Source organism: Silurus aristotelis (assembly GCF_946808225.1).
Source record: "Silurus aristotelis genome assembly, chromosome: 25".
In the NCBI taxonomy this organism is placed as follows: Eukaryota; Metazoa; Chordata; class Actinopteri; order Siluriformes; family Siluridae; genus Silurus; species Silurus aristotelis.
Window position 1 is genome coordinate 5,512,100 of NC_139598.1, and position 21,788 is coordinate 5,533,887.

Consider the following 21,788-nt stretch of genomic DNA (forward strand, 5'->3'; position numbering starts at 1 on the left):
ATTATCTTGTTAATGTTTCGCTTCATGGGTCTGGTAACTGAGACTGTCTTTTTGGCAAACTGGTCCAATGCTCGGTATTGAAGCAGTGAGCTGTGGAGGTATTAATGTTTGCACCATTGGCAGCCATCTTGGTTTAAAGCTAGCAAGGTTGTTTAACAGGAAATCAATACTGAATGATAAAAAAAAAATCAGTAAGTCATGTGTCAAATAAATTTGGCCTGCCATAGACGACTAGCTAAAAGATTACTGGCTGTGTTGCACCAGGTTTTTGTGTTTTTTTGCATCTAAGCGAGGGTAATTAAATAACTAGCTAGCTAGGTAGTTAACCACTGTCATGTCCTCAAAGTTGTAGTATTTTCAACATTGCACCTTAATACTGGAGACATCCAAACGAAGAACACGTATAGAATGATGTAGTAAACAAAAAGGTATTAGAATGTTTTATATTGTCCAAAGTAGGTACATTAAGCTTTGATGATGTAGATAGCTAGATAGCTAGATAGATAGATAGATAGATAGATAGATAGATAGATAGATAGATAGATAGATAGATAGATTGATTGATTGATTGATTGATTGATTGATTGATTGATTGCTCTATCAGGTAGCTATACTCCCCATGCCACACCTACTTTAAAAATTTTAGCTGATTTAGGCTGTAAGAATGGGGTGTATTTTTAAAACCCAGTTGGGTAAAATGATTCCGTGTTAACATAAGTGATGAATGAAAGTGAGAGCTGGTGCGGTTTCTGCGGAGATGTGACGCCGTTTCCTGTCAAACCAGGCTCGTGCAGCGAAAGAGGAACTCTTTTCTTGTTTATATCTCGCACTTCACGCTGGCATTGTATTTGCGGTTTTAATCTCTTGCCTTCTATCAGTTAGCAACAAGACGCATTTTCCTATCTTTGGCCTCCAGGCTCTTGTTTGTTTGGTTGCACTTTTGCCATCGAGGACAGACTGTGTGTGTGTGCGTGTGTGTGTGTGTGTTGTGTGTGTGTGCGCGCGCCACCTGCTCTGCCTTTTTCTGCCTTTGCTCTCATGGGTCACATGACTGAAAGGCCTCTCACAGTGTTGCCAGGTCAGCTGTTTTCTCTCACAACTGGGCTACTTTCAAATGGCTGTTGCGCTTTGAAATTTCTTTCGCGTTGTCTTGGCTATAAATCGATTTTATTGATTATCTATACCTTTTTATACACACACAAATCATTCAGTGAGTCAGTGAATTGATTCTTCAAGTTATACTTTTATTAATGGCACTGTGTGGAAATGTAATTATACAAGACTTGGAAAAAGGGCTGTGTATGGATACTGGGTGTTGTTTTGTTGTAGTCAAAGTGTTGGACTTCAGAACAGGCGAGTTTTGGGACTGGACTGTGTTTTTTTGGGCCAGTTCTGACGGCCACATTTTTTTTGTCCTGAGGATCTGGCAACCCTGGCCTCTTGTTCTGAGCACAGTGTCAGAAGCCGGAGGAATTTTCACGCGCTGGCTGTGCGCTGCATGTGTGAGCTGTAAGTGTGTGTGGGCATGCGATACCCGTTCGTGTGGACATTTCATCCTTTTTGGTTGTCAGAAAATAAAAATAATCTTTTTTTTTTTTTACCGAAAAAACTGCACCATTTGTTTAAAAAACAAGGAGCCCAAACTGTTTCTTTTAAGACTGAATTAGATGTAGGTGTAAGCATAGATGTGCATTTGTGTGTGTATGTGTGTGTGAGAGTGTGACTGTGTTTGATGGGGGAGGAGCAGCTCGAGATGCTCACATGAGATTTGCATGGCCAGTTCATCAGCTGTCATTAGGAGCAGATGACTTAGAGGATAAGCTCCTCTTTAAGCTCCTCGTCTTCATTCTTTTCCTCTCTCTCTTTGTTTTGTTCTTGCACACTCATTTTCCCTCATCCCCTTTCAGATCATTCCCAATGCAACAAAGGCACTAGGTGTAAAAGTTGTGGTGTGGATTAAAAGGCTGATAAAGTAGGACTGTTAGGAAGTGTGTATTTACTTTCTTCATGGCTGCATACAAAATCTCAGACTTTTACTACTTGTAGTTAAAAGAATAGAATAATAATATATATGAAAAATGGTAGCCTGTGGATTTATTTTTGCTGTAGTGTCTGGATTGGGACACGCCCAGTGCCAGGAGTCATTTGTCCTTTGTCCACATTATTTGTTAATTTTTTTACCTCAATAAAACCTTTTGGTACAAATTCCATATTCAGTAGTTTTTTTTGTATATAATATATTTATAAGCTGAAGCATTTCACCTTGAAACTCTCACTTAAACGTCACCTACGTTGTTATGTATAAATTTCAATATCATTGGCCAGGATTATCTTAATATCCTGGCCAATGAATATGAATGACTAAATAAATGAAATATATTTATGAATATTTTTTTTGTAATTCAACATCCTGAAAAACGTAAGAACAATCAAATATTTATACAGTATATGAACTTGAAACTGTTTAAAATGGTAAAATAATGGCAATTTTCTAATGTAGTATAAATTTAATGTAAGTAGTAGGATTTGAAACAGAACAAAACCTGAAGGATTAAAATTGCACCTAGTTATAAAGTGGGCTTGGTGGGCGACTTACAGACCCCATGCAGACGTCCAGGTACCCATTAAGAACTATGTTGGAGACCACTCATGTACACACTTCTAATTTCATTTTCCAAACATGCTTTTTTTCCTCAAATGTAGTTATTATAAAGACATTGAAATTCTGGGCCCGTATGTACTTGACCCTCAAAAGCTCGGCTGTTGTATAAATGAGATCATTTTAATTCTCTTTGGATAAAAGTGTCTGCCGAAGTTTCATAAATGTACATGCTTTCTTTGATATCAAATCCACTGCTGGTGTTGTCCCACTATCTCTACTGGGTGCCATCGCTGCTTTTTATTGTTCCTTGTTCTTTAGCTTTTGTTGTAAGCTTGTTCTTTAAGTCTTCTCTCCCTTCCTTTGTGGTAAATACAATTCTACACAACTGGAGCCTTTTGTCTACTTTGTTCAGGAAACCCCAAACATGTCTTTTCTAACCAATTCCATTTGGAGGAAGATGGAAAAACACTAATTAGTAACCTAAACCATACTTTTAAAAGGCGTTTTGATTTTCGGAGCAGTTGGTCATTGTTTCTTCCTGAAGGAAACCGGGTTGGCTATTCACTTTTGTTGGTTGTGTACCCACATGCAGGATAACCCACTATAAAAACCACACATGTCAGATGTTTGGCTGCTGATGAATCACACATTTTGTGTTGGACAAACTTGAAAAGTGACATAAGGCATTTTGATGCGAGCTGTATTCATCATCATTAATTTGTTCAAGCGTCAGAAGTGTGAGTCAGCAGCTGACACGAATCATTAGTCGTTTTTTCTTATGAAGGAGTTGCCTACATTAAGTTATTGTGGTTTGTTTTGTCTTTGTGTGTGAGTGAAAACCGACCATCAAAAATCTGCATGTTTAGCTACGTTAGCCTGTAGCTCGAATACAGCGCTATAGAAGCAAACTTAAGGTACTAAACATGTCATAACAGCTTTGATTGCATCCCAAACAAAAGACACTTGGTGACTCGCTATTTAGTAAGTCACTGTCTCATAAAGCAGAGATTCAGAGCTGTGCAGATACATGTATGTCAACAGATTGAGACAGGCCTCGAAGGCTGCAAATGTCATCAAATTGCCAAGATAATAGCATATGCTATTGAATTACTGATGCTAGTCCCCAAAAATCAACTGTCACAAAGCATTGCTGGGAAAAAGAGAAGGAATATTCTGTAGCTTCATTTCTCAAAGTATTAGTCGGAATTTGTCGGAAATTGGCACACGCGCATGAACCCCACACATGTAAACTGCAAGAAATGCCCCGAAAATTCACTTCACGCTGAATGACAGGCTGTTACTCAAAGTAAATAAAAAATGGGTTATTTGTTTTATCTTAAAAATAAATTTAGTTTCATGGTTACATGTTGAAAATCTATTGCCAGTCAGTTTAGCCATGATTACACTTCTCTGTGTTGGTCAGTAGTATGCGTAAATGTACGCAGATAAAGACCAAAACATTTATTATATACAAAGCGTGTTTACAGAGTTTATGCGAAAAAACTATTCGTACACATGATTGATCAAGAGCCCTGATTTTCAGTCAGAAATACAATTTTGAGAGAAAAAAAATGTCATCACAAACTACCCTGTGCTGCTGGTTTCTCATTCCAATTTAATTATTTATTATTATTTATTAATTAATTTTTTTGTTGTTGTCTGTATTTATGTTTGGATGCTTTGGTTAAATATAAATGCCTCTATTGCTGATCATCCTTCTTCCATCTTTCATCAATGCCTTCTTCCCCTGTTCCTTCCCTCCCTCTCTTCTCTAATCTGCTCTCCCATTTCAGATGAGAGGAGCTTCTCTCAGCCACTCCCCTTCATATTCCTGATCCTCCTCCTTTTTGCTATTTCTCGTTTATTTGTGTGTGTGTGTGTGTGTGTGTGTGTGTGTGTGTGTGTGTGTGTGTGTGTGTGTGTGTGTGTGTGTGTGTGTGTGTGTGTGTGTGTGTAAGAGAGAGAGAGAGAGAGAGAGAGAGAGAGAGAGAGAGAGAGAGAGAGAGAGAGAGACTTTTTTCTGCCTCCTTTAGTCAAGCTCATAAAGTCATCAAAAGAATAGGTTCTTTTTTTTCTTTCCTACAATTTTATTTTTTTAATGTTTCTGTCCATTTTCTGTCTGTCTTTCTCACCTAGATCTCTTCCAGTCTGCCTCTTATTTGTCTTTCTTTCTGCCTGTCTTTAATTTGCTGTCTGCCTGTTTTCTTTTAATCTGATTGTCATGTGTTATTTTGCCTGTCTTTCATTCTCACTATCAGTTAGTTGGTCTCTTTTTCTTTTTCATCTTTTTTTTTCAGTCCATCTCTCTGGTTTTCTTGCTATCTTTCTTTCCCTTCCCCCAGAATTCACAAATGATACCTGTTTGAAATTGACAGTTAATAATACTCCATTTTAATTATGCTTGAATTCATATTGGGAACTAACATAACTCCATTGAAATATTTAGTCAGATGTAAAAACCTGTTTAGGATGAATAGTTAATATGTGTGTGGTGTACAGTGTTTTCCAAAATACGTTTGTCCTTGATTCCTCCTGTCCTGGTTTTCTTTTCTTGCTTGCTTGAAGAGAGAGAAGCTTAGAAACGAGGAAAAAGGAAATGACGTTAAAGAAATGAGAGGCACCCCTGCCATCCGACCTTCTTTCTTTCTTTAGAGCATCTCTGTTCGTCTACACAATTTAGCCAGATTGGGTCGATTTAGTATGTGTTTTTGATCATATTATTCGGTATGCATTAAATGCAAGTGTGCAGCGTTTACATTCATCCCAATAGTGTTTGATATGTTTGAGGTCTATAGAGCTTTTTTAATTGTAGGTTTAAATATATCATGTTTCATGTCATACGCATGTCATATCTTTTAAAATAAAATATTAGAAAGAGGTTGAGGCACTGATAGTTGATTGCTGGAACTATTGGCTATCTGCAAAAATGCTACCAATAGTTTTTCCTGCTTCCAGTCCGCTGTCATTATGAGAGTGGCCTCTAGGGGCATTTCACTGATGCCTCGTGCTCTTAGTTTTTACACTTTTTTTCACTTATAATTATATTTATTAATGAATATATTCGTATTTATTTCCTTTAGCACATTTCTTTAATTCAGTACTTTTTTCATTTAGTATTTTTGTAATAATATTCAGTACTATTTTACATGTAGTGTTATGTTTGGTTTTGATTCAGTATCCTGATTTCAAACACACCTCTTTCACATGTCATTATGGGGTATTGTTTGTAGAATCTTGAGGAAAATAATTAATTTAATCCATTTTAGAATAAGGCTGTAACATAAAATGTGGAAAAACTGTACATTGCCTACATTGTACACTGGACATTGCCTAAATATTTGTTAGATCCATCCACCAACCATATGCATATACAATGTATATGAAAAAATGTCAGTATGATAGTAATAATGCTCTTTTAATAGGCTATATATCTCTTGAAAAGTAATGCTGATTTGCCTGAAAACTGCATAGGAAAATAATAAATTAACATTAGGAGGCAAAATAAATACAATATAAAATCATTAAAAAAATCTCCATTTAAGAAAGGACAAATTTTGTGGCCCTTACAGAAAAAATTAGGGGACCCCTGGTGTATATTCTGTAGCTAGCCCAACCAAAAACCAAAATAGGATCAAATTGGCTCACCGTGTTTGTTTTCTTTGCTCATGCTGCATCCCAGGCATCACTCAGTGCAGAGCGCTATCAACCCAGTTCAATATACAGACACCCATGATTGGATAGTGTCACTGTGATTGACAAGGAAGATAAAGCATTGATCCCGCCCACCCAGGGAGCACATGCATTTAGGGTAGATTTCTCACTCCAGAGTGACCGAATGTTCGGAAACCCCCCCCCCCCCCCCCCAGCAATTTACATCGTCAAATGTTTCTCTGTTGCAGTTTCCCTCTTTTATAAACTTTGAGCTCTGTGGGTTAATTAACTTCACGCTGTGCTGTAGCACTGATATTTTGGTAGGAGTTTAAACTCCCGCTCATAGCCGCGCCGGCCGGGTATGAAATCTGCAGCGTGGTGTGTAATTTTCCAGCCTTCTGCAGCTGCACTGAACAAGCTGGCAGGAAATGTACAGCTCATTTGATGTAGGAAAGGGAAGTGAAAGTTTGTCAGGAAAAGCAAATCAGAGACAAAGCAAAAGGCCAAGATGAATACGGTTGTCTATATCTATATAATGAAACATATAATAGTTATTAATCAATTTGCTTGTTTTTTGTTTTGTTTTGTTTTATAAGTTAGAATTTCATCTTAACTAGGAAAGAGGTGGTAATTCTTTTCTGAGTCAATTCAAAACCTCTTCTATACTGACACTGATAAATGATTTGAATACATCTGGTCCTACGATTGTCGATTTTCTGTCTACACCGAAACAGCGTTTTCTCACCACCAAGCACATATCCGTCTAAAGCGGATGAATCTGAAAGTTGTATTTCGGTGCTGGAAAGCGGATAAGCGAAAGAGACGTTTTTTTTTTTTTTAAACACGAATGATTCGTCATGTGATTTCATCACAATTCCAAGATGCCAGAATATTATGTTCTGTATGAATGTTCTGTACTCGATGCATATTTTATGATTTGATTGATAAAATTTTTTTATAAAAAGCCTGCTCTATGTTCATCTCATTAAATGGAATAAAAATAGCAGGAATGATGTATAAGTTCATGGGTTCATAAAAGTTAAAAATTTTGCATGCTATGTAACATTTTTGGTTCGATTGCGAACGGAAAATGCACCGACATCGGTGTCCCCAATTACATACTTCTGTTGTGTTCTAGGAATTTGAACAGCCCTACCTTGTTCACATTCACTAGTTTGAGGGGCGGAGCCTCTAAAGTTGAGATGGTTTAGAAAATTGCCGACTCAGCAAGCTAAACTCGGGGCGATTCTGAACGCAATCTAGTAGCCGAACGTTTATTGTGGGTATTTTGTGGGTTTAACACGGTCCCTGTGCCATAACACTGACATAACCGGGGCATAACTGTCTCATGATGTCATAATACTCTTGTGACTGTTAATGTTCAGCGACTCTTCAGAGCCCTTTGATGCCATGTGTCATCGTTTTATCAGCTTATACGTATACGGCTTGCTAAGTGCAGTCGAGGTATGACACCTACTTCTTACTTTTTATGACTGGTTACGGCAAATAATTTAGCATCAGTACTGGTGCTCTCAGCATAGAAGAGATGTTGTGAAGTATTTTATAGACTATGTGCTAACCGGTAGGAGTCGGGGGAAGAAATCTATTAAATCGCGAGCGGGCGGCCTTGTAGAAAATCAATTTTGAAGTAAACCAATAAAAATAAAACAGCTTTGATGAATAAAACGAAACCAGCAGGTGGCGGAACAATAAACATTCCTTATTTTTGCCTGATGTCTAGTGACTATACAGTATAACAAGTCCAACAAGTTTCTTTTCGTAACTGAAGGGCTGTGCATTTGCCGGAAAATAATTGCTGTGCATTAATATTATATGAGATCATTCCCGTTGCGGTTTAATAAAGGTGGAGATAAAGATTGAGCTTTAACTTTAATGTCGTCGTGCACCGTCCATGTACGGAGACAATAAAAATAAATCTCACAAGCTAACTAAAAGTATTGACAGTTGAGAAAAGCCGCCAGATTATTAGCAGTTGTAAACTGTAAGAGTTATGCAAGAATAAAGTGCAATAGGATAATAGTTCTTGTGCAAGTAGAGCATTAGTGCATAGGTTAGATGAGTGAGAGCAGAGGGCTTGCAGCTATTCCTAAACCTGCTGCTGTGGCAGTATAGTGATAATAATAATAATACAGCTGCTTTGGCATTTGAGTAAGTAATAACAGTAATAATCATAGCGGAAGTATTCATTTTTGGTTATAAGAACATAATATTTATTGAACATGCCTGCATCTGTGAATAATTTTTGTTAGAAATGTGGCAGTGGTGGTTGAGGTTCAGATTCAAATATCATTTCTAACCATACAAAGTACAACATGCTGTGAAATGCTTCCCAGAACCGGGCCCTTTACATTTTATATATATATATATATATTACAGACCAAAAGTATAGACACACCTTCTCATTCAAAGAGTTTTCTTTATTTTCATGACTATGAAAATTGTAGATTCACACTGAAGGCATCAAAACTATGAATGAACACATGTGGAATTATATATGGAATTATATACATAACAAAAAAGTGTGAAACAACTGAAAAATGTCATATTCTAGGTTCTTCAAAGTAGCCACCTTTTGCTTTGATTACTGCTTTGCACACTCTTGGCATTCTCTTGATGAGTTTCAAGAGGTAGTCACCTGAAATGGTCTTCCAACAGTCTTGAAGGAGTTCCCCGAGAGATGCTTGGCACTTGTTGGCCCTTTTGCCTTCACTCTGCGGTCCAGCTCACCCCTAAACCATCTCGATTGGGTTCAGGTCCGGTGACTGTGGAGGCCAGGTCATCTGGCGCAGCACCCCATCACTCTCCTTCTTGGTCAAATAGCCCTTGATGCCTTCAGTGTGACTCTACAATTTTCATAGTCATGAAAATAAAGAAAACTCTTTGAATGAGAAGGTGTGTCCAAACTTTTGGTCTGTACTGTATATATATGCTTGCAAGCTTACAATGACGATATTGATACGACAAATCTATTTAAAATATTGTACATTTTGCACAGTTTTCTCGTCATTCCCCTGAAAATCTCAACATCTTCAGGAGGTGGAGCTGGAGGTAGCAGAGCTGAAGATGATTTTTATTGGGAGTGAAGAGGATTGATAGGATTAGAAACGAGTTGATTAGAGGAACAGCGCATGTAGGAAGTTTTGTGGACAAGGTGAAGGAGGCGAGATTGAGTTGGTTTGGACATGTGCAGAGGAGGGACATGGGGTATATCGGTAGGAGGATGCTGAGGATGGAGCCACCAGGAAGGAGGAAAAGAGGAAGGCCAAGGAGGAGGTTTATGGATGTGGTGAGGGAAGACATGCAGGTAGTTGGTTTGAAAGAGGCAGATGTAGAGGACAAGGGGGTATGGAGACGGATGATTCGCTGTGGCGACCGTTAATGGGAGAAGCCGAAAGAAGAGGAAGAAGCAACGTATACGCGGTATGATTCATTGGGACGTCCCGAATCGGCGCTCACGCACACACCCGCTGCCACATACATGTACACTGTAAAGTTTAAACATTACGTTACTGTGAATTAGGGCTGCGGCTATCCAATGTTTCAGTGATCGATTATTCCATCAGATAAGAAGTACTTTTTCTTTATTAAAGAGCAATACTAAATATAAAAGAGAAAATAATATTCCTTTTAAGTAAGATTTTCAATTGCAATCTGCGAATACTAAAACCATTTAGTGCATTTCATTGCCAAATTACATCAAAATGCAAATATATAAATAAAAACAATAAAAAAAATAAATATTTATTTTAAATGACTCTTTAAAAAGGTAAACCATGTATGGTGTTTTCTTTGTTTTAGTTTGAAATTATCCCAAACTTTGAAAACTTTCTGTCGTTTTCTTTGGCCTGAATGTTTTCTCGGCCCTTCACTGTTTTTTCCCCCGTTCCTCCATTTTTCATTCTGCAGCGTCCCAGAGCGCTCCAGAGTTTAGCGAGTGGTGTACAACAGAATTTATGGTTCGTGGGAAAACAATAGTTTTTTTTATATACAGTATATTGCTCTGTTTTGCTAAATTATGTACTGTGATTTATTTCATTTTCAACACATTACAGTATAGTACCCATACCGATCATTCTTTAAGACTTCTGGGTAGACTAGGCCAAGTTACGATGGGGTCTTCATCGTAACACATCATCGTAGGTTGGGGATTACCTGTATAATAAAATATAATATCAGTAAAATAAAAATAGAATTATAAATACAAAAAATAAAAATAAAAAGAACTAAAAAATAGTAATAATAAAACCAAGAAACTATCATTTTTATTTTTATAAAGTTAAATATATGTATATTATATTTTTCTATAGTAAATAGAAAACTAAAAATAGAATTTACAATAGAAAAATGTAAATCAAAAAAACATTTCTTGCAGTATTTCACATTCACATTCTACAGAGGCCGAAACTGAAGTGTGGCTTTTTTTTAATGATTATTTTCCAATAAAGTGCAGCTGTGCAAGTATGAAATGTAAGCGTGTTGTGCAAAAAAGGCATGAAGCTGGTTGCGGCAGCGAGTTTCGCGAAGAGACGAATTTCCCTGTCATTGCACCAGTGTGCACGTGCAAATACATTCATGACACGTGCGTTTCCCGACTCAGGAGAGCCCTAGCAAGTCAATATATCGCTCTTCTGACTGATAACCTTTACCCTGTCCTGAAACGGTTCGACCCTAATGGGCGGGGCCTCTTTGCATGATATCTCCGCCCCCATCACAGTGCGCCAGTGTCTACTGGTTCGGCGAGGATTTAAACGGCGTAATTCACGTGTTATGGACTTTAAATTGATTTGAATTCATTTGAACACCTTACACACTGTTGGTTTTTTTTCTGAATGCAGCGTTCAGCAACATCATGTTGTGAAATGATTTGGCTCTTGCAACATGTCCAGAGGGTGAAAGCTGTCAAAAGCTCAAACGCGTCGGCTTGTTTTGATTTCGGTGTCATTCAGGAAATGAGGGTTGAAGTCGTGGAGACTGTTCGCAGAGCTTGAGTTGCTCTTGACAGAAATGTTTGCTTTCCTTTAATCACCTGCCCTCCTGGTTTCTATGACCAATTCACAATAGAGCTGTCGGTCATGGTGATATCTCAGTCGTTATACACTCACATTGAGTCTGGACCGGGCTGAGACACTATTTTCAAGCCTTCCTCAATAACATACTGTGTATTTCTTTTTTCTTTTTTTTTTCTTTTCAAGTAGATCGGAAGTGTATGTGAATTGTAAAAGTGTGTACAGCTTTTGTCAGGAAGGAAGCAGCTTCTCATGGCGTGTGTTACGTTTTAACTGGTGTGTCTGTGTTCTAAAGTAACTGTGCTCTCGTTGCAGTGATTTGATTTCTCTCTCTGTCGTTCGGGTAAAGTAGGCCACTGCAATCCAGCAGGGATCCAATAGCAGCACTCGCCTTACGTAATGTGTGTGTGTGTGTGTGTGTGTGTGTGTGTGTGTGTGTGTGTGTGTGTGTGTGTGTGTGTGTTTGTGAGCGCGCCAGGCCCTAACAGCGTGCCAGCCTCATGCTTTGGCACCATGCAGCCTTGTGTGTGTGTGTGTGTGTGTGTGTGTGTGTGTGTGTGTGTGTGTGTGTGTGTGTGTGTGTCTCCACCTACTTAGCTCACACACTGCAGATAAAGCATGGCTCAAAGGAAGAAATAGCCAATGAAAAATGTTGCTTTATCAACACCTGTATGCTAATATGTGTGTGTGTGTGTGTGTGTGTGTGTGTGTGTGTGTGTGTGTGTGTGTGTGTGTGTGTGTGTGTGTGTGTGTGTGTATAAATAGGTAGAGACACAAGAAGGTTCGTACATTCTCAGATTGTAATTTATCTATTTAGAATGAATGACTCATCCCGGAGATCCTGGAGCCTCGTGGATTGCATATGTCCCACATCAATAATCACCAAATCTGTTAAGGATTGATTTGGTAACGTGCGGAGGTACGGCGTTTGGTAAATGCGGTTGTCTCTCGCGAGGGAAGGTCGGACCCCTTTACACGTCTCGGGCAGAATCAGATCACCGCCTTTGTGCCGTTTCATAGACGCTTTAATGCACTTTTTAATCTGTTTAAACGCCAGCTGGCTGATGGAAGTGCAGGACGAAGCTTCTTTACGGCGTCTTCTGGAGTTGACCGAAGTCCCCTAAAGCACAGACTCTACACATCAGAGTGGTGCATGAACTTTATCAATTCCTTAAAATTTTTTTAAACAAGAATCTTTTGCAGTGAAACACAAAGAGTGAATGCTGTTTCATCTGTTTTAGTTCATTCGCTACTTCCTTCCTTCCTTCCTTCCTTCCTTTCATTAACTTCTTTTCATCATCCTTTTATTTTTTATTTGATTTTGAATTTCTTTCTCCTTCCTTCCTTCCTTCCTTCCTTCCTTCCTTCTTTCCTTCCTTAATTTCTTTATCTACATTTCCTTGTTTAATTTGATTTTTGAATTTCTTTGTTTCTCCTCCCTTTCTTCCTTCATTCCTTCCTTCCTTCCTTCCTTCCTTCCTTCCTTCCTTAATTTCTTTATCTACATTTCCTTGTTTAATTTGATTTTTGAATTTCTTTGTTTCTCCTCCCTTTCTTCCTTCATTCCTTCCTGCCTTCCTTCCTGCCTTTCTTTTTTCTTCATTTATCTCCTTTTCCTCCTCCTTTTATTTCTCTTGTCCTTTCTTAGCCATTCTCTCCCTTTTGCCTTTTTATTTGCTTCTGCTTTTGATTTCCTTTTTTTTTCTATTTTTTTCTTTTTCCTTCCCTATTCCTACCTTTCCCTTTTGTCTTGTTTTCTTTTAAATTAACTTTTTTCATTCTTTATGTAATGTTACCTCCTTTCTTTCACTCATCCATCCATCCATCCATTCATCCATCCAGCAATTTGTCCAAGCTTTTTTCTTCTTTCTTTCCTTCCTTCCATCCTTCCCTCATTGCTTTCTTTTTTCTTTTTTCTTTTTTTATACAAATTCCCTTCTCTTATCCTTTTTATTTGCATCTTCTTTTAATTTCCTTTTTTCATTTCCTTTTCCTTTCTTTCCCTTTTTGCCTTTTTTGCCTTCCTTTAATTAATTTATTCCTAATTTAATTTGACCTCCTTCTTTTTCTTCATTAAATCATTTATTCACACTACCATCTCATTTATACATTCATTCACCCATCCATCTAGCAATTTATCAATGCTTTCCAATTCCTTCCTTCCTTCCTTCCTTCCTTCCTTCCTTCCTTCCTTCCTTCCTTCCATCCATCCATCCATACATCCACTTTAACTTATTCTCTTTTCTTCTCTTTTCTCCCCATTACTTTCATTTCCTCCCTTTTCCTTTTTTCCATTTCTCTTACCTTTTTTCTCCCTTTCTTTTTCACTTGCTTTCCCTTTTTCATTTGATATAACCTCTTTTTCAATTTTTCAATTTTTTTTTATTTCTTTATTTTATTCCTTTCTTCCTTCCACTTTCCCTTCTTGATTTTTTTTCCCCTCTCTCTCTCTCTCTCTCTCTCTCTCTCTCTCTCTCTCTCTCTCTCTCTCTCTCTCTCTCTCTCCCTCACACACACACACACACACACACACACACACACACACACACACACACACACACACACAGACTACTTTGGCTATACAGAACAGTCTTGAGAGTGAGAAAGTCTCTGTATAAATGAAACTTGCTGTATTTCTTATCAACATTAATCTAATATGAATATTCAATTGAATATCCACCTGCTGTGGCTGCCTGAAATATATGTCTGGACTGCATGTATATGTATCATTTCCATACACGTGTCATATTCCTGGCTGTTTCAGAGCATAGAATATTGACGATTTCCTAATGTGACGCCGTGTAGCAGGAGGTTTCAGGCGTCACGCTCGAACGTACTACAGCGTCGCTCACTTCCTTCTTCGTGTAGCAGCTTTATTATATACAATGTTATTCAGTGACCTACTTGCCGAAGCTCCCATTAACTAGTTTTCTGCCCCACTATGCAGCCACATCTTATTCTCTAGTCCATTACCATCTGCGGCGCCTATTAAAATGCATTTCACCTTCAATAATTCATTACGGCTCATTTCCCAGTTCCATGCAGTGAGGGATGCCCATGTCATTTCCTGTGCATACATAACGACGCCGGTGAGCGATAACCAACCAGTTTTTTTTTTTTATAATCCTGATGTGCTGTGTGTAAAGTTTAAAACATTCAAGACCAAGCTTCGAAATGGCACGCCATCTAAATCTATATATTCCTGTTGGCATTTACAATGCTGCTGGGAGCAAAAGTGTCATTCTTGCACAGTTTCTGGCTTCAAAAATCAAGATTCTCAATTTATATCTAACTCATCTATTTTTATTCATTTTTCCATATTTGCATGAATATAAATGTGACTATGAATACCGCCCCCTGCTGGCACGGAGAGTGCATGTTGGCCATGAGGTTTCATGGCACGTATTGCACCATCTCAAGCTGGAAATAACAATCTAGATTTCGACTCGAGTGATTTGCCCTTGTGCAAAAATCCCACACTTTGAGTGGAAACAGTGGATTGATCCTTATACTGTGATTTGGCTCCATGTAGGTGTTTAGTCTGGAATTTCCTCCTCTACCGTTCTCCAAATCGCTTTTTTTCCTGTCCTTTCTGTCACATTGCCTTTGTGTGTGTGCCTCTAGAGAACAGACCTATTGTAGAATCGAATTGATTGACTTCGCCTTTGCCCCACATTTTTTCTCAGCACTTTTGCCTCCCAGCATCGACCATGTGACGAAGCCATGTGACCCCGAACCTTTAATTAGCACCGATTAGCTGGGATCTGTGCTGCGCTGGGATCCATTGAGCGATCTTTTGCGTGATTTCATGGTTTCATGAAATGAAGTTTTTTATATAAACAAAATTTTTTTTTTTTTTTTTTTGCATTTTATTAAGCAGTTGTTTATTTAACATATCACCCATCCCTAGAAAAATACAGCAAATTAATTTTTTAATATGAATTTGTATTTTGCCATTTTAATCTGTATGCTGACGTCAGTACGTGTGTGTGTGTGTGTGTGTGTGTGTGTGTGTGTGTGTGTGTGTGTGTGTGTGTGTGTGTTTATTTTGCAGTTGCTGATATGTATTAAAATGAGCGGCATAGGGGAAAACTCATCCGACCCTGCTAGGGTCGAGTCTCAAAAACGCAAAGAATGCTCATCAGAGTTCCTCGGTCCCAGGTAAGCGTGTGTGTGTGTGTGTGGGTGGGTGTGTGGGTGTTATCAATTTTGCTTTCTTTGTTCACTTATTTGCATAAAACGAATGCATTTTCTCTCCAGGTACATGCATCTGAATTTCTATAGCATTATTTAAAGCGTAAAATGTGGGACGGGTTTGGACTTTCTATCCCAAAGTTGTGGTATCGCCTGTTAATTTAATAAAAATGTATATTAATTGCTTTCGTTTTTTTATTTTATTTCTATTACACATTACTAGTATAATATTTGCGCAGATTTTCAAGGTTTCTGCTGTGTTTTTAAAAAGTAAAAAAAAAAATAATAATAATAATAATTTTCGGCCTTAAAAGGTTTTAAATTCACTGTTCTAGGTCTGAAATCATTTTAAAAAGCTCTTAATTTTCTACTGTCTATGTAACACATGCTACCTCAATGCTTATTGAAATGCTCCTGCAGCACATTAGAATGTTTTTGTTTATTTGTTTCCATGGTGTTGTAGTTCTTTCTTCTGTTAGTCCAAATATAATTTGCTGTATTACGACTACAAATGAGATCAACACGCAACAGCCAGACAACTTTCTGGTACCACACACGTAAAAAGAGGATTTTATTTTTTTTTATGGGGAAGTGCAAGTTTAGTGATACTTGGTTTAAAAAAAAAATGAATCTAGGGCTTGTTTAAGGCCAGTTGCAACGTATTTGTGTGTGTTTTTTGATGTCGTGATCTTCTTCTTTTGGCTGCTCCCATTAGGGGTCACCACAGAGGATCATCCGTCTCCATACCCCCCTGTCCTCTACATCTGCCTCTTTCAACCCAACTACCTGCATGTCTTCCCTCACTACATCCATAAACCTCCTCTTTTGGTCTTCCTCTTTTCCTCCTTACTGGTGTCTCCATTCTCAGCATTCTCCTACTGATATACCCCATGTTCCTCCTCTGCACATGTCCAAACCATCTCAATCGGACCTCTCTCACATTGTCCCCAAAATGCCTTAAATGCGCTGTCCCTCTAAACTCATTTCTTATCCTGTCCATCCTCGTCACTCCCAAAAAATCTCAACATCTTCAGCTCTGCTACCTCCAGCTCTAACTCCTGTCTTTTACTTAGTGCCGCTGTTTCTAAACCATACTGTGATTTAGGTCTTAATGGTCTTAATGAGGTCTTAAATTCTTTTTACATTTGACTTTGTGAAACCTGCAGAAACCCTGTTGATTGATTTTTGTCTTCATCTCACCAGCCCCAAGCGGAGCACCGAGAAGCGAAACCGCGAGCAGGAGAATAAATACATCGAGGAGCTCGCCGAGCTGATTTTCGCCAACATCAACGACATCGATAACTTCAACGTCAAGCCCGACAAATGTGCAATCCTGAAAGAAACTGTGAAACAGATTCGGCAAATTAAAGAGCAAGGTAGGAGCACGTTGCACACCTGTAGTACATTATAGCACTGGCAAACGTGCACGTTACAATTAGGCAAATGTTGATATGATGCAGTATTGTGTAACTGCCACCTGCTCGAGTATTTGCGTCTGTTTGTTAAGCAAGCATCAGGTGTGTGTGTGTGTGTGTGTGTGTGTGTGCACGTGTAGATGAGTCATTCCAATGCTGGGGGTTGTTCCTGACTCACTGAGAGTGAGTGAGTGTGTGTGAGTGTGTGTGTGTGTGTGTGTGTGTGTGTGTGTGTGTGTGTGTGTGCGCGCACGCTGGTGTGTCAAACTCCCTGATCTTGTGTTATGTAATAGTGAGCAATGTAATGCAAAGCCAGTGGCTGCAGTCTCTCCTTCCCTCCCTCCTTCCCTCACTCCTTCCCTCTCTCTTTAATTTTACATACTATTTAGAATAGAGTAGCGTTTGGTTCGGAAAGTGACCGCTGGTAGCAGCCAGTTCTCATGGTAACCTGTGAAGCCATGTAATGTCTGCCAAACACTTAACCTAGCTACCAGCAAAATACTTAGACAAGATATACGACCAACAATACTATTTTGGGTGTTAGATGTAGTGTGAAAGCATGCGCATGTGGTTTGGGACACGGCCTGTGAACGATCAGCCCACTTCCGGTGGCGTCATCATGGCGTAGAGTGAAGCGAACGTCAGAGGTCCGGTGGGAGTGAAATAGTGGAGGAGAGACTCAGCGCACAGACACTAGTGCAGCTGCTATACACACACGCACACACACACACACACACACACACACACACACAGAGACAGCTCTGCCGTATGGCTATGCATCATCCTAGCACAGTTAATCTTCTAATCAGGGTCTGGACAGCACATTCCTGCTACATCCGACTCCCTCAGATGAGCATTAGATACAATATATACAGCAGCGGTGGACAGTAAATGTAAATTCGTAATTCGTGACTACTTAAGTAGCTTTTCCGTGTATCTGTAATTTTCTAAAGAATTTCCATTTAGGGAAACTTTTACTTGAACTTTCTTGCATTTCAAAGTTAAATATTTTTACTCAACTACATTTGACAAAATCAGTCGTTCCTTTTAATTTATGAGTGGATAAAAACCTAACTGGTGAAACACAGCAATCCACCAATCAGAGTAGATCCTACAAGCATGCTCTGTTTTGAATTTGTTTTGATTGCCACTTAATGGTATCTATTTAGCATGAGCATTTAGCTTCAGTTCAACAGCGAGCATTTTGAGAGTAATAAATGATGGAAGAAACTCCTGACTCGAACTTGCCACAACACCCATGGCCTCATTTGATCAATTTTTTTGAAGAAGTTGAATGGTTTTGGCTCATGACAATTTTAATAGAGATCAATTTATTGATAAATGTTTGACCCATTAAACTCATTCTATTAATAGATTTGTGTTAAGAGTAACAGTAGAGTATTTTCACATAAACTGAGTTGATTAAGCAAGAATCTTGTGACAATAATGATAATAGTAACATTATAGCCATAAGCCATAGTACAGTATTTGTTTTTTTCAAACAACAAAAAAAAAGCGACACGTATAATTAGGGGAATTGGATTTCAGGCGGTCTGTTCTTCTAGGGTCATAAATCCCTCTACAAGTCCACACAAACGTGTAAATGTCCAGCGACTCATGCGGAAGTTTCGTTTCCATTCCAGGTTACTAAATTCCAGCAATACATCCTGTTCCCACCAGTCCTCACTACGGAACTTCACCCACTTGCTTCTGCTTTTCGGAGGAGGGAGGGTAGTGTTGTGATGCTCCTTAAAGATGCACAGCCACCAAAAAGCTCAGCTTCCTGCACCCATATTTCCCTCATACTTTCCAGCAGTAGTAAGCCTACAAATGCACGCTGTTGCTTGATTAAGAGCTAAAATGTACATAAAAATAGCGCACATAAGTAATAATGGAACTCGATGTTGACACAACAGGACATAGGCTAATGTGCGTGTGTCACAAAGTCATTGAATCAAATAACGTTTAATGTAAACAGTCCACTGAAACATTTAATCGGAATGATTTTATTCGGAATGACAAAAAAGTGTACATTAAAACGTGGCTATTGTGGCTTTCTTAAGACCTTAAACCATCTTACATTTATAACATATTAACTCAAAATAGGTCACACAGTCATCACAAGAAAATTGTGACTCCCTGATCTGTTCATTCAGCCATATTCAAGGCTTAGGTGGGTGGCAGACAGAAAAATGTTAAAGCTGGCATTTGTCCGTATTATTTGATGTCTGAAATTTGAGCAAAACGATGACCCCGGATATATATGAGTGTAGTAAAATTAGTAAAACAAATTTCACATTGCACTTTTCTAAGATACAATCTTTTTTACTATTCAAATTTCTTTCCTTGTTTATTATAGATAATAAATGAAATTGCTATAATAGGTTTCTGATGCAGAATTGCTAGTTTGCTTCACACTTCATATGCTTGTTACAAAATGTGTTTTTAATTATGAAAAATCATTTTAAATATTTTTCTCATCTGAGGCCTGGTACACTGTGATTTCTAACCTTTTAACACCTTCGTGCTGTTTGTCACATGCTAGTTTCAAAACGATGCAAACGCTAACTGGCTAGTCAAACACCTTATTAACTAGAACTGTGCTTCAATTGCTTTGAAAAAATCTGCCTGAATGACTTTCAAAGTTGATTCCGTAATGAAATAAACATTAACGTGTTGAAATGATTAAACAGTTTAGACAAGGTTAATATGCAGAAAATAGCCTCTGTAGCTTAGCTAATGATTCTGCAAGGTTCAATTTTGCAGTACAGCCACAAGACCCTCTAGAATCTCTCCAGTTCCATTTAAATTGTGTTTCACATAATTGTTTCTATAGATCTTGAGGTGTCATGGCCTAGCATAGCATTGTTTTTACTGCACTGGGAGGCCAATTAGCCCTTATTTTTATACTGTGAATAAAAATAAATGTTTTTTCTTATTAACAGTTACAAACATTTTGGTGCTATTTTATGTGCATATTGTATTCCAACAATGGGTAAAAAAAAAATAGCATGACAAGTTTATCTAGCCATTTGTATATACTGTATAAACATTAGCTAGTCAGCTAACAGAACTAGTTCATTCAATTTTGCCTTCATTCCATTAATGAAAAATAAAAGTGTTTTAGAGTGTTATTATGGATTAGTGTTAAAAAGCTTTTTTCATTTAGCATTATGTGAAGAACATTTTTTTATTTACATGTCTTCAAAAAAGATTTTAAAATATGATGTTAATCAGTAGCTTTATCAGTGCCCACTCTGATCCCTAATATTTATATATATATATATATATATATATATATATATATATATATATATATATATATATATATATATATATATATATATATATATAGTTGTAGTCCTGCTTTAGACTTAATATTTTTATCTTATTTATTAACACTAAATCCTAATTTTATTGCTTTATTTTGATTAATAAGGTTGATTTGACTTGTAAATGTGTGTGTGTGTTTCTCAGAGAAAGCTGCCGTGTGCAGTGAGGACGAGGTGCAGAAGGCCGATGTCTCGTCCACAGGCCAAAGTGTTATTGACAAAGATGCCCTCGGACCAATGATGCTGGAGGTGGGTCTGTTCCCGCATGTGGGTTAGAATGACCCTGTTTCACACTCACACACACACACACACACACACACACACACACACACACACACACACACACACACACACACACACACACACACGTGTCCGTGTATAACTTGAGGTTATACACGGACAAGAGAAGGGCCGGCTCTCCATTCAGTCTTTGCCTGTGCCTCTGTCTCACAGCTAAAGCATTAATAAAAACATTATAAAATTTTTACAAATGAAAAGATTTAATTTCATGCATCAAAGTCAGAATAAAAAAACTCTTTATCCAAAACAGCCTAACTAAGTAATGGTATTGTATTCAGTTATGTTTTATCATACCACTTCACTACTTAATACCCAAAGCTGATTAGTCACAAGGTATTGCTGGATTTCTTTTGACTACAACATTGAAAAAGCAAATCACAGGTCTATATTAATGTACTTGTTTTAATCTTTTTGTAGTGAGAACGCAAATGGAGACTTGTTACCAGTGATTTGTAATGGTCAGCCTTATAGCCCTATTTTGCCACTTTCTTGGAATTATAAGTCCAAAAAAAAAGAGAAGTAACATTGTCATTTGTATCATCATCACTTGAGCAATCAAGTGGAAATATAAATATATAGTTGTAAATGTTTTAAAGTAATTAGGGTGTTTTAAATTACATAAATCATCAGGACACCAAATGGAACTTTCGCTGTGTTTCCACACGGACAGTTTTAATTGCTGGATGTGTCATGTATTTAAAGAACTTGTTCATGTCTATGAATTTTTTTTTTTTTTAAATCACAGGTTCCCATTACCTCTCTTTATTTGCACTGAACCAGTTGCTCAAACAGACAAGCCTGTTTACATTTCAGATGACTGGGCAGCTTGTGAAAATACATTTTAAGTGTTTTAAAGTAATTATAGTGTTTTAAATTATCTAAATCATCAGGACACCCAACTGACCTTTCGCTATGTTTCCACACGGACGGTTTTAATTGCCGGATATGTGCACAATGGTGGATTTTGGTGTTTGATTTCAGACTTAGTTCATCAGTAAAACAAAAGTTTATTGATTAAATTTTTTTTTCCGTCAGTGTTTATTTAGTTATATTTATTATCTTACGATGACGATAGCATTACGACAAAATTGTGCAAATATTTTACGTGTCATTTTATGTTTACTTTAAAATAGTTAAAAGTAAGCGGGATCTGAAGCGTTTAAATATAAATGTTTTAAAACATTTTAGCTTGTGTAGCTTCCGGTTCACAACTTTTAAAAATACAATTTGGTTGAAGATACATTAACTGATTATTAAAGAGGGATGT

The 21,788-nt window shown here is 37.8% G+C and overlaps 1 protein-coding gene across 6 annotated transcripts in view; it reads left to right on the top strand.

Annotated features, from left to right (window-relative positions):
• Window positions 1–21,788, top strand: part of ncoa2 (nuclear receptor coactivator 2) — a 68,472-nt gene that overhangs the window by 17,727 nt on the left and 28,957 nt on the right. For all 6 annotated transcript variants that reach the window (XM_083530257.1, XM_083530256.1, XM_083530252.1 and 3 more), the window contains 3 exons: window positions 15,335–15,441; window positions 16,678–16,850; window positions 20,367–20,470. In XM_083530257.1, coding sequence (XP_083386383.1) covers window positions 15,353–15,441; window positions 16,678–16,850; window positions 20,367–20,470 — 366 coding nt within the window. In that variant the 5' untranslated portion in view covers window positions 15,335–15,352. The remainder of the gene's footprint in view (window positions 1–15,334; window positions 15,442–16,677; window positions 16,851–20,366; window positions 20,471–21,788) is intronic.